Source organism: Mus caroli, unplaced genomic scaffold (genome assembly GCF_978045245.1).
Source record: "Mus caroli unplaced genomic scaffold, Mus_caroli_1 scaffold_4, whole genome shotgun sequence".
Classification (NCBI taxonomy): domain Eukaryota; kingdom Metazoa; phylum Chordata; class Mammalia; order Rodentia; family Muridae; genus Mus; species Mus caroli.
Window position 1 is genome coordinate 141,740,336 of NW_028227259.1, and position 12,784 is coordinate 141,753,119.

The 12,784-nt window shown below is 52.6% G+C and overlaps 1 protein-coding gene across 1 annotated transcript; it reads right to left on the minus strand.

The window, feature by feature from the left end:
• Positions 1 to 157: 157 nt before the first annotated feature.
• Gnb2 (G protein subunit beta 2) lies at positions 158 to 5,292 on the minus strand. The gene is made up of 10 exons (XM_021163129.3): positions 5,133 to 5,292; positions 2,689 to 2,834; positions 2,388 to 2,426; positions 2,174 to 2,280; positions 1,848 to 1,911; positions 1,605 to 1,767; positions 1,445 to 1,511; positions 1,021 to 1,222; positions 721 to 937; positions 158 to 639 (listed from the first exon to the last, which is right to left on the minus strand). The coding sequence occupies exons 2-10, from the start codon at positions 2,743 to 2,745 to the stop codon at positions 533 to 535; spliced, it is 1,023 nt and encodes a 340-aa protein (XP_021018788.1). The 5' UTR covers positions 2,746 to 2,834; positions 5,133 to 5,292; the 3' UTR covers positions 158 to 532.
• Between the last annotated feature and the right edge of the window lie 7,492 nt (positions 5,293 to 12,784).

Genomic DNA, 12,784 nt, shown 5'->3' on the forward strand with positions numbered 1-12,784 from the left:
GCACAGTGGTGGTGGTGGGGTGCATCTGGGAAATGCTGGCCTCAGCCTCATGTAGAGCAAGAATGGGGTACCCGCTATCGCTCATTGGAGCCCAGTACCCACTGCCTATCTGCTTTCTGGAGAAAGGCGGGCGGACAGCAAGCAAGGAGACCAGGTACAGAGTTGGAAGTGGTTCCTTTATGGAAAAACTGAAAATATAATAAAAATTAAAATAAAACCAGTTAAAAAAGCCAGCCCCTGGAGTTTCCACCTCCTGCCTCTGGCCCTCCAGAGGGGTGAGGCCCTGGCCCCAGGGCAGCAAAGGGTGAGGGCTTTCCTGCCCTTCCTCTTTCCCCATTCCATCCCCGACTTTTATCTCCACAGTGGGGGGCCCCCCCCTAGAGGAACCAAACCTGGGTATGGGAGCAGGACCGGAGGCCCTGTAGCCCAGGGAGGGAGGCTTGGCACATGTACCCAGCCCCAAAGCTCCGGGCCTGTAGTGTGGGCATGGGCAGGGCTGCTCCCTGCCTGGGCCCATCTGGGGTTGGGGAGGTTAGTTCCAGATCTTGAGGAAGGAGTCCCAGGAGCCTGTAGCCACGGCCATTCCATCATCTGTGACCCCAAGGCAGCTCACACGGTTATCATGGCCAGCGAGGACACCTGGAGAAGGAAGGGAAGGATGTAGGAACTGGTCTGGCCCACACTTCCCATCTCTGCCTTCTGTGGGCCCAGAGTCCTCACCTGCACGGTCACCCTTCATGGCATCCCAGATGTTGCAGTTGAAGTCGTCGTAGCCAGCGAGCAGCAGCCGGCCGCTGCGCGAGAAGGCAACCGAGGTGATGCCGCAGATGATGTTGTCGTGGGAATACATGAGCAGCTCCTGATCAGCCCGCAGGTCAAAGAGGCGACAAGTGGCGTCATCTGATCCCGTGGTGAAGGCATAGCCATTGGGGAAGAACTGCAAGATTTGGGCCAGAGATGATAAGCAAAGCCAGGGGTGTGGGATACAGGGGGCAGCTCACCATACTCCTCCTGACTTACAGCCACGGCATTGATGTCCGACTCGTGACCTATGAATGTCTGTCGGCACATGGAATCCCGAACATCCCACAGCTTGATGGAGGCGTCACAGGCACCTGACACAAAGGTGCGGCCATCGGGGGCCAGTGACAGGGACATCACATCCCCACTGTGTCCAGCAAACCCCACCGTCTGCTGGCCTGTCTCAATGTCCCACAGGGCACTGGGGAGGCAACAGGAGGAAGGATTAGGAAAGGACTAGAGGACAGAAACCCTGGCTTAACTACTATATGAGCCTAACCCTGACAGGGCCCTCTAGAAAGGGCCAAGAATCCGAAATGGTGGGGGAGCCACTTGGCCACCATGCAGAGGGGAAGACTAGGTGCTCAGAAGTGTGCCTGCCACCTGCTGGGCCCTGGATCCCCCGAAGGCAGGAGAGCCTCACCAGGTGGTGTCCCCAGAGCTGGTGATGATTTGGTTGTCGTCCAGGAAGCGGCAGCATGACAGGTACCCTGGAGAAAGGAGGTTGCAGTCAGGCATTTTAGAGGACAGTGCGTCTCATCCCTTCCCCTGACCATGTTCTTGCCTATTCTGGCTCCACTCACCAGTGTGGCCAGGCAGCTCTCTGCTGACCCTGACATTGCCCTCTCTGGTCTTGAGACTATAGATGGAGCAGATGTTGTCCAAACCCCCACAGGCCACAAAGTTCCCTGAGGGGGCGTAGGCACAGGTCATGACCCAGGAGGAACGCAGAGGGATGGCGTGGACCTAGAGGAGAGCAGCACCCTGAGTCAGAGTCAGCCAGGGCCTGACAGCCCTGCCCCACCCACTTTGGGTACCAGCTTTACCTTGTTAGTGGTGTAGCTGTCCCAAATGATGAGTTTTCCATCCTGGGAAGCGCTGACCAGCAGCCTGTTGGGCCAGTGGCAGACAGCTCAGGGTGTGGAAGAGAGGCCCCCTAACCCTCCCTGGCTAGTGAAGCATTTTAGAGGCATTCCCCCAAATCCTCTCAGGATGATCCTTCTAAGGATACTGAGAATCAGTCTTCCCAAATTACTGACAGGTTCTCCCCACCAGACCTGAGAGTCCTCCCCACACCCCGTGCTATCATTCTGCCCATTATATAAAATCACCCCAGAACCTAGACATACTAAAGCAGGGGCCACCCACGCACCTTGAGTCTGTCCCCCAGTGCATGGCATAGATTTTTGCCAGGTGTCCACGGAGGGTCCTCCGTGTTCTCATCTGAATTCGCCCCACTGGGTCCAGCCCAGCTGTGATCTGGAACAACGGAGCGACTGAGGTGGTACATGGAGACCCAAGCAGCAGAATGCCATCCAACACCTCCCATCCTTCAGTGCCCCAGGGTAGCTCTGTAGTCACCTCACCTGGGTCAGTGTGGAATCCCCGCATGCTTTTCTGGCGTCCTGTAAAAGATGGGCAGTGCAAGAGAGGGAAAGGAGAGAAGAAGGAGTGCAGAGGTAAGGAAAGAGTGAAGAAAACAGGAGACAAGGGGAAGATGAGCCGGGAGACATTTGGAGACCAGGATTCCCTTTCTCCTCCCACCCTGCGACAGACAGACACACACGAGCCACAGGCAACCCATTCTACTCAGGTCAAAGGGAAGCAGCACACTCAAGCCACGCCTGGCTGGGCTCGGCCTCCCCATCACAGCCACCAGGCCCTCACCCGGATCTGGTTCCGGAGCTGCTCGGCCTCCTGTCTCAGTTGCTCCAGCTCACTCATGGCGCCGGGCCCGTGGGGCGGGGTTGGGGGCGGCTGGGGGCCGCGGGACGGGGGCTGGGGGAGGCAGCTCCTGGCCGCTGGCCCGAGGCCTGGGGGGTGGGGGGGCAGAATGCAAGGCTGACGTCAGGTCCCAAGACGGCCCGGGAAGCGGCAGGGAATGGCGGGGTGGAAGCACACGGCCAGGAAAGGATCTGCTAGGCAGGGGGAATAGAGGACGTGGTACCCAGGGAAGGTTGGGGTCTCCGGCACGGAAAGACATTGCCAAGGAACAAACGACTTCCCCAATCTTCCTCCAGGGCCCCCGGAAACGGAGTGGGAAGTGCAAGAGGAAGAGCAGGGGAAACCCCTCCCTCGGACAGCAGCCCGGGCGGGACACTAGGGCGGCAGGAACTGGGGATGGGGGTGGGGGGGAGTCCCTTCGAAAACAGACCTGGCGTCCGCCCCAGCCTGCACAAGGCGCCGCCCTCCCAGCACCTAATTTTAAAAAGGGGCGGTACCTCTTTAAATTCACCCCCACACACCGCACACCCTCCACACACACCCCCAGCTAAGACAGAGGTGGTGATGGGGGGGGGGAGGATGAGGGGAGAAGCTAGGCTGTTCGTGGGGTTGCCTAGGCAACCGTCACCCGGACTAAGAGCACCTCATTGGTGAAGTGCCCCCACCCTAGCCTCGTTGCCAAGGCAACCGCATCCGCGGCAGAGACCTGTAGGGTGGGTGACCCCACCCCCGGCCCCCATCGCCCCCGCCCGACCTAGACTCCCGCCTCTTACCCAGAACCGGCCAGGGTGGCTGTTTACAGGATTTGGGAAAAGCCGATTGAGCACTAATAGGTTCGGGACGGCTCAACCCGGGATAATCCCCATTCCGGGCCGGCTGCACCCCATTAGCTGCTGGTCAGTGCGAGAGTAGCGGGGAAGGCAAACCCCCAAGCCGCCAGGTCCCTTCAGCACCGAGGTCGCCCGCCCTGCTGCGCCCGCACAAAGCCCGTGGGAGCCTCTCAGAAGTAATTAGGGCTCCGAAGAGAGGCCCCTGGCCCCGGGGCGCGGAGCTGCTCTCTCCCAGGCGCCGGCGAGCGGCCCCAGGCGGCTCGGCCCGATGCCCCTAGGCACCCCTAGAGCCCAGCTCTGTGTTCAGCAGCCCCCGAGGCCTAGCTGGCACCACTCCAGCCTCCGACGTCCTGCCTTCCCGGGACACCTGTGCGATCTGGCCGTGTACACTGCACTCTGACGACCCAGGCGTCCCCCACCCAGCTCCCACTTCCCCCAGACACTGGGCGTTCCTCTTCCCCGAAGATATTTCCCCTCCGTAAGTTCAGCTTTCTGCGCCAGTGCCAGAGGATGCCCCTCCAAAATGAGGGAGGGGGCAACGACATAGCTACCACCCCACTCCAGCTGTGAACAAAAGCCCCTTCCTTCCAGCTGACAGTAGCCCAGGCCTGGCCTCAATGACACAGGCCTGGGGCAGAAGGAAAACAGGCCAGGAAGAAGACACTGGGTCGGGGCCATGCTCCCAGCCCTTAGATCCCCATTGCCCTCCAACGTTCCCTCAGCAGCTCCTCGATTCTAGGGATAAAGCAACCATAGCCCCCCCCCTCCAAAAAAGAGGGTGCCACCGCCTCCGCAGGTGTGAGAGGAGGAAAGAGAGGGTCCTCAGATCTGGCAGCTGGACGGCACGGGCTGGCCGTGCTGCGAAGTGCAGTGGGCCAGGCCCTTCAGCTCGTAGGACCTCCATTTTGCCCAAAAGAAAGCTGGACGAAGGGGACAGGCGACTAGGTGCCAGACCTGGGTAAGGATTTGTAAAAAGAATAAGGTGCTGAGATCTACAGTTTAGGGGTCGGGACTGAGAAAACACTGCCAGAGCCCGAATCAAGGGACAGTAGGGTGGAGACGAAGACAAGGGTGGCCTTGAGGCCTTAACTGGATCTCCTAGGATTCTGGAGTTCTGCAAGGCTAATGCAAGCAAGAGTGTGAAACGAGTGGGCACGAGGGCTGTTACCCAGGGGCAGGCAGCAGGGTGGTGGTGGGGAAAGGGGGCGGGACAGGACATAGAAGAAACCCAGAATTTAGCCCCCCAACTATTAAGGGACCAAGAGGCAAGCGGGGCTGGGAAGAGGGGGGTCTAGATTTTAAAAATAATTGCCACTGATATTGCAGGGAGCGCATGCATTATTGAAGCCGAGGGTCCCCCCCCCCGCCCCCCAGTTCCCCTTCCGGGTTTGGAAACGACCGGGCCAGAGGAAGGGAGGGGAGGTCTGGGGAGTTACGTCCGTTTCCCAAGAGCCAAACCCGGGAGACGGAAGGAACCGAGGCTTCCCCCTGCCACACACACACCCGTGGGAATTTGGGGCTGGGGGAGATGAGGACTCCTTTTGTCAGCGGAGGTACCTGAGGTGGTGGGACTCTGCCAAGGGGTCGCTTGGAGGAGCGCGGGAGGTCCTGTCTTCCTCCGCGGCGGAGGCGGCAGCGGCGGCGACGCGGATGGATTTCCTCAGTCACCCCAACTCAACCGTCCAGCGCAGCTCTCCCCAGAGCGGAGGGATCCCGCCCGCCAGTGACGCGGCCGTCGCCGCCGCGCCCAGGACCAGGCTGGACGAGACCAAATACTCAAGTGTGTGGGGGGAAGGCTAGAAGGCGAAAACGTCACTCCAGGAGCAAAAACTGCCTCCGCCACAATAAAAGCACAATTTCACGTTTTTCTAACTCATCAAAGATCACACGATGTAGTTTACTTCCTGAAAAGGAGCAAGACATCCTCTCTAGGGACAGCAGAAGTGGTATAGGCATAAGGGAGGGTGAAAAAAAAAAAAATCCCAGGTCACGTGATCGACCTCCTTCAAACACCCCCCCCCCTGCTCCGGATTGGGCGGCTCCAGACTGGAGGCAAGAAGGCCCAATTCTCGGGTTGGCCACGCCTCCTGGTGAGGCCACTCCCTTCCCGGAGGCGGAACTAGGGAAGTCTAAACCAGTGCAGGACAGTGGGGCAGAAAAAAGACAGCGAGTGGTTGGTGACCACTAGAATCCCATAAAATGCAAGTTAGAGGGAATTACACCCAGACAGTTCTTCAAGCGCAACACTGTGGGGGTGGGGGTGGGGTGGGGGGTGGTGTAGGCTCCTCATACCGCTGCAGTAACAGTGCATATTTATTGATTTGCATACTTCAAGGTTTTTGTTTTGTGATAGAGTTTCAGGAGCCCACCACCTAGCCCAGGATGATCCTAAACTGATAATCCTCCTGCTAACATCTACCAAATGCTGGAATTACAGGTACACATCCCTGTGCCTGATTTATGCAGGGTAGAACTTAGGGCTTCGTACATGCTAGGCAAACACTCCACCAATGGAGCCACATCTCCCACCAATACTTTTGTTTATTAATCCTCATGGTGCTGACTATGGACTCAGGCTGCAGAGTTGAGATGCGATCTCAACTTTAATAACCATTGAAGAAAACTACACTGTGGAGCACCCCACCGACGGAACACAACATAAGAATGCTCCTGGATTTCCATATCTCTTAAATGAGTATGTTGAAGGTTACCCTTGATTGTCCTGGATTGTTGGAGGACTGACACCGCGGCCCCCCCCCCCTTAGATTGTGAAAATGTTCTGGTAAAGTCCGAGTTGTCCGGTGGACTTTGAGACAGTCCTTGGAGTTTAGGAGATCAAAACACACTCTTCAGCCGGGCGTGGTGGCGCACGCCTTTAATCCCAGCACTCGGGAGGCAGAGGCAGGTGGATTTCTGAGTTCGAGGCCAGCCTGGTCTACAGAGTGAGTTCCAGGACAGCCAGGGCTATACAGAGAAACCCTGTCTTGAAAAAACAACAAAACAAAACAAAACAACCAAAAAAACACTATTCAAAATAGACTGTAGTGAAGTATACTCGTAGAGACGAAAGAATAGAAAGTTCACATTTGTCTTCACCCACATATTGAGTTAGAGATCAGCCTGAGCCACAAGAGACCTTGTTTCAAAAAGTGTGTTGGGGGACAGGGTTGGAGAGATGGCTCAGTCAGCAAAGTGCTTACCATGCAAACATAAAGACCTGAGTTTGATCCCAGAAAACCAAGTAAAAGAAAAAAACCCAGGCACAGTAGCCACACCTATACTATAGTCCCAACACTTGCAGGCCAGGATGGAAAGAGCCCTGAGAGCTCGCTGGTCAGGGAGTTCATGTGAGAGCTCTAAGTTCTGTGAGAGATCTTGTCTCAGATATTAAAGCAGGAGCAGCTGGCTTGGCAGCTAAGAGCACGTACTACTGCTTTTCAAGAGGACCAGGGGTCAGTTGCCAGGCCTCACATGGTGTCCCCTAACCTTCTGTAACTCCAGTTCAGGGAATCAAATGCTCTCTTCTGATGCACCAGGCATGTCATGCAATGTGCACACGTGCATACATGCAAAATATTTATACACGTAAAATAGCCACAGAGTAACTGAGGATGCTTCCCACCCCCCTCTGCCAACTTAAACCTCCAAGGCATCAGATGTGGTGGCCCACACTTGTAAAGCCAGACCTCCATTATAGCACCCTGTCTCAAAACCACAGAACAGAAAGCAAAACAACACCAGCAAGGCCACTCGTTCACCTTTCCCTGTAATTGACATTTATTACCCACAGATTATTACACGTGTACTTATGAATCCCATGACTTATATAGATAACAGGTTAAACATTACAATTTGGAAAAGATCTTATAGATAGTTTTACTTCGGTTTCCTCAAAGTACCGAGGGCCAAAGTGACTTCCTTAAAGCCACATAGCAGATGAGCGAGCTGCCTAAAGCCAGCCTCCGCAGAGCCGCGTCCTCCTCAAGCTGGTTTCACTGTTAATGAGTTTCCCTGGTTTAGCTCATCCAGCAATATTCACTGAGCCCCAGTAATGTACAGATGCTATCCTACTCCCGGAGGATAGCCGCTTACCTTGCAAAGAGCCTGTGGTTTACAGAGGAGAAAGATCGAAGCCAGGCATGGAAATACAACAAGTGTCCATGCTCTGGATTGATTGCCTTGCTTTTTATAACAGAAGCAACTTAAGGAAGGCTCGCAGTTTGAGGGGATACAGTCTACCATGGTGGAGAGAGCTTAATGGCAGAGGCATGAGGAAATGGTCACAATTGCTTATACACAGTCAGAAAACAGAGAGGAATACTGGTGCTCGGCCGGCTTTCTTTCTCCTTTTTTGATTTAGTCCAGAGCCTCAGGTGAAGCCATAGTGCCTCCCACACTCAAAGTGGGTCTTCCCACCTCCACTAAGTCTTTCCGGAAAGACCCTTTCGGACTCACCTAAAAACGTGTCGCCTAGGTGATCCTAACTCTTAATCAAGTTGACAATCAAGATTAACAGTCATGGGGCTGGATCCATTCTCTCTCTCTCTCTCTCTCTCTCTCTCTCTCTCTCTCTCTCTCTCTCTCTCTCTCTCTCTCTCCCCACTGCATCAGGGAATGCACTGCATCTCAAAGAGGAGACACTTGAGGAGGAAGGTAAGAGCTTTAGATTTGAGGTACCAAAATTTCTCCTGGGTTGTGCGGAAGGTGGTCTAGGGTTTAGTGCAGAAGTCTGGCTTGGAATAGAGCCCCAAGACTGAGTGGCACATTCAAGCAGATGAAGTCATTAAAAAAATCAGGGAAGAGACAAAATGGCCAAAGACCAAACTCTAAGGAACTCCAGCATTTAGAGGTCATGCAGTGTCCAGATTGCCAAAGCAGAAGCCAGGGAGCTGCAGAAAATCAGGAGAATGTGGAGTTCTGGAATCCAAAAATGTCCTCAGTGGGGAACACAAAAGGATAGTTGTTCAGTGCTGCAAACAGATGAACCAAGACTTCTCTGAGATGTGTGCTTGGGGCTGAGCTACACAGGCCACCAGGAGCCTGGTCTACACTGTTTGCAAGGGGTTGAGAGGAGACTTGGAGTAGAACTGTATAGCTATGTCCTCCAAATAGAAACATTCCCTTCAGGAGGGTGGAGGGAGGCTCATATGACCAAGGAAGCTAAGGAAACCTGCAAGGCTCAGGGTACTTATGAAGCTTACACGCCCCACAAAGCCCCTCCCCAAGCGTATATAAGCAGCTCACAACTGCTGGTGAGAGAAGACTCTCTGGAGGAGAGCTGAAAGCTGGACAGGAAGCTGCAAATGCGCTACTTTGTGAGCATGGGGTGGGGGACATGTCGGCAGGGGGGTTGAGACAGGATCTCTTTGTGTAGCCCTGGCAGTCCTGGAACTTGCTCTGTAGACCAGGCTGCCCTCCAAGTCATAGAGATTCGTTCTGCCTCCTGAGTGCTGGGATTGAAGGTGTGTGCCACCACATCTGATCCAAGTTGCTTTTTTCTGTGTGTCTATGTGTATGTGGGTACAGGTAGGCAGGAATGTGTGTACAAATTTGTGAAGACCTTGGGTGTTGTTCCTTAAGAACAGCATCTACTTTTTTTTATTCCTTTCTTTGCATGCGTGCGTGTGCGTGCGTGTGTGTGTGTGTGTGTGTGTGTGTGTGTGTGTCCTGATGCTTATGCCCCCATAGAAGGCAGAGTGGTGTCAGGTGTCCTGCTCTGTTACCCTTCATTATATTCCTTTGAGACAGGGTCTTTCACTGAACCTAGAGCGAGGCTGGCAGCCACCAAACCCCAGAGGTCTTCCCATCTTTGCTTCCCACAGTGTTGGAGCCTCAGGTGCATACATGTGGACTCCCCGTGTTTGTTTGTTTTGTTTTGCTTTTTTTTTACAGGAGTGCTTACATTGCAAACTCAGCTCTTCACGCTTCCATAGCCAGTGTTTGGACCCAAAGGCTTATCTCACAGACCTCTCACCTTGTATCTGATTGACCTGAAACTCAGTACTTCAGTATGGCTGGCTGCCCAGTGAGTGCAGGCATCCTCCTGCCTCCACCTTTCCAGTGCTGAGGTTTCTAAACACATACCACCATGCCTGGCTTTTCCACGTACCTTTTAGGGATCAAAATGGGGTCCTCATGCTTCCTGTTGGAGCTGTCTTCCCAGCCTCCTGGGGGGAGGGGCTTGTTTCTATGATCTGTCATTGGTCTCACATCTGAACAAACGTGTGTGTGTGTGTGTGTGTGTGTGTGTGTGTGCGCGCGCGCATTTGAATAGGGGTTCACTATGTAGTCCAGGCTGGCCTTGAACTCTTGATCTTCCTTGATCTTCCTGCCTCAGCCTCCTGAACATTGGCATTGCAGACATATGCTATCATGCTTGAAGTAATTTGCTTTTTTCCCCCTTTAACAAGTTTTAAGTTAATTCTTAAAGTCAACATATGAAGTGATGGGTGTTGTCCTGACACTCCCCACTCAGCCCATCCCCCTACCCTGCTGCCCTTGCCCACCCTCTTCTCCTCTTCTTTTGCTAGTTCCTTTCCTTCCCTCAAGTAATTCTCCCTTCTGCTTCATGTCACATGAATTCCATTCCCCTCTTCCTCCCCTGACTCCCTCCATTAAGATCTCTTCCTCCTTTGGGGATGGCAAGATTGCTCAGGGGATAAAGGCACTTAGTGCCAAGCCTCCTCTTGGCTCCTGGCATCCACATGGTAGAAGGAGAGAACCAACTCTTGCAAGATGTCCTCTGGTCTCGTACACATTCTATGGTATCTGTATATGCACACACACACAAACAAACACACACAAACAAATATACATGCACATACATACATACACACATACATACACACACAAACATACACGTACACACACAATATACACACAAACACACACATACACACAAACACATACACACAAGCATGCACACACACACATTCACACAAGCATGCACACACACACATACAAAATCTCTTTCATGGTTTGCTTTTACTTCCACCCCCCCACACCCCACACACACCCCCACACCCCACACACACTTCAGCTACTATTTCATTTTGTTTATTATTATGCTGTGTGTGTTTCTGATGTGTAGGTGTGAGTGCAGGCACACGCTGGCCATGGGCACATGTGGAAGTCAGAGGACAACTTGCAGGAATCAGCTCTCTCCTTCTCCCAGGTAGGTCCCAGGACTGGAATTGACATTGTCTGAAGTGTCAGTGAGCCCCTTAAGCCCACTGAGTCATCTTGCCAGCTGAACACTACTTTTAAATTTTATTTTATTCATGATTTTTAGTTAAACACTGAAGTATCTTAATCATATTCACTCTGACCCCTGCCTTCCCCCTTCCTTATACCCCCAACATTTTCCCTTCATTCTCTTTCCTTGTGTTTTTCTGTACCCCACTGGGAACAATTAGTGTTGCCTATTGGACTATTTATTTATTGGTTTTGTCAAGTGTGTGTGCGTGCGTGTATGTGTGTGTGTGTGTGTGTGTGAGAGAGAGAGAGAGAGAGAGAGAGAGAGAGAGAGAGAGAGAGAGAGAGGAACAGGCAGACAGACAGAAATAGAGACAGAGCAAGATAAACAGAGACAGAGAGACAAACAGAGATAGAGAGACAGAGATAGACAGAGACGGACAGTTAGATATATATAGAGAGAGAGACAGACAGACAGACAGAATAGAGACAGACAGAAAGATAGAGACAGAAAGACAGACAGACAGATAGACAGAGACAGACTGACAGATATGAATATGGCTGTGAGGGTATGTACATGTGGGTGTAGGTTCACATGCATGGAGACAGAGGCGACAGCTCAAAGGCTCATGTCTTCTTCTACTACTGTCTACCTTATTTGTTGAGACAGGGTTGTTTCAATGAATCTGGAGTCCACTAATTGGCTAGGCTGTCTGGCCAGTGACTTTCAGACACCTGCTGTCTCCTCTTGCAATTCCCTTTCCCAGTGCAGAGTCCAGACCTGTGCCAGCATACCTGACACCTGTGCCAGCATACCTGGCATCTTGCTGTGGGTGCCAGAGATCGGAACTCCAGTCCTTATGCTAGTGTGTTAGGCACTTTTACAGACTGCACTATCTTCTTGGGCCCCTTCCCCACTTAGCTCTCTAGTCTCTAGCTCTCAAAGCCCAGTTGAATCTTCCCAGTGAGAAGAGCTGGCATTTGTCCAATGTCAGGCTGAATATCCGCATTTGGATACTCACGAACAGTGGCGTGTTGGCGTCAGCTTGTGCCAGCTCATACCAGCTCGGGAGAGCCCATTGTCCACCTCACTCCCTAACTGCTTATCCAGTGAATCGATGTGGATTGTAGGAACTTGAAACCAGCCTCTGCTGGAGTATTTACATCATGGAAATCAACAGATGCCTCTAGTCACCCTCCCCACTCCCCACAGTCAAAGAGACACTCACTCACTCCAGGAGCTGGTAAGATGGCTACAAGTGGAAATGCTGGCTGTGCAAGCATCAGGACTTAAGTTTGAATGTTTAAAATCATGTTTCGTTTTGTTTTTTAAGTGAAATAGGCAGTATATAGCCTATACCATATAATACCTATACATCAGTATATGACACCTATAACCCCAGCACTGAGCAACAGAGGCAGACAGGTCCTAAGGACTGGAAGGATAGCCAACGTAGCTGAAGCAGCAAGCTCCAAGTCCAATGAGAAGCTCTGTCTCAAAAGATAAGGTGGATGGCGATAGAGGAAGCCCTGAAATAAACTGGCATAGGTGAGTGCATGTGAGTAACACACACACACACACACACACACACACACACACACACACACACTGACTGCACACTATTGTTCACAGACATTGAGACAGGGTACATCAGGGTGACCTCAACCATCTGTTCTTCCTGCCTCTATGTTACAGGTCCTGGGGTTGCAGGTGTACATCGCCAGCCCCAGATCTGTGTGGTTCAAGAGATCCAACTGAGGGCCTTTATGTACTAGGCAAGCACTCTGTCAACTGAGCCACTTTCCACGCCTTCAATTTTTTGTAGAGCTTTTTTTTTTTTTTTAACATAGTTGACAGGGTCTCAACTATGTGGTCTAAATTGGCTTCAAACTTGTCATTCACAGAGCTGGAGAGTTGTCTCAGCATTTAAGAAACATATTGGCTGTTCTTTCAGAGGACAGGAGATCATTGTCAACATCCATGCTGGGTGACTTGCAACCTCCTGTAACTCCAG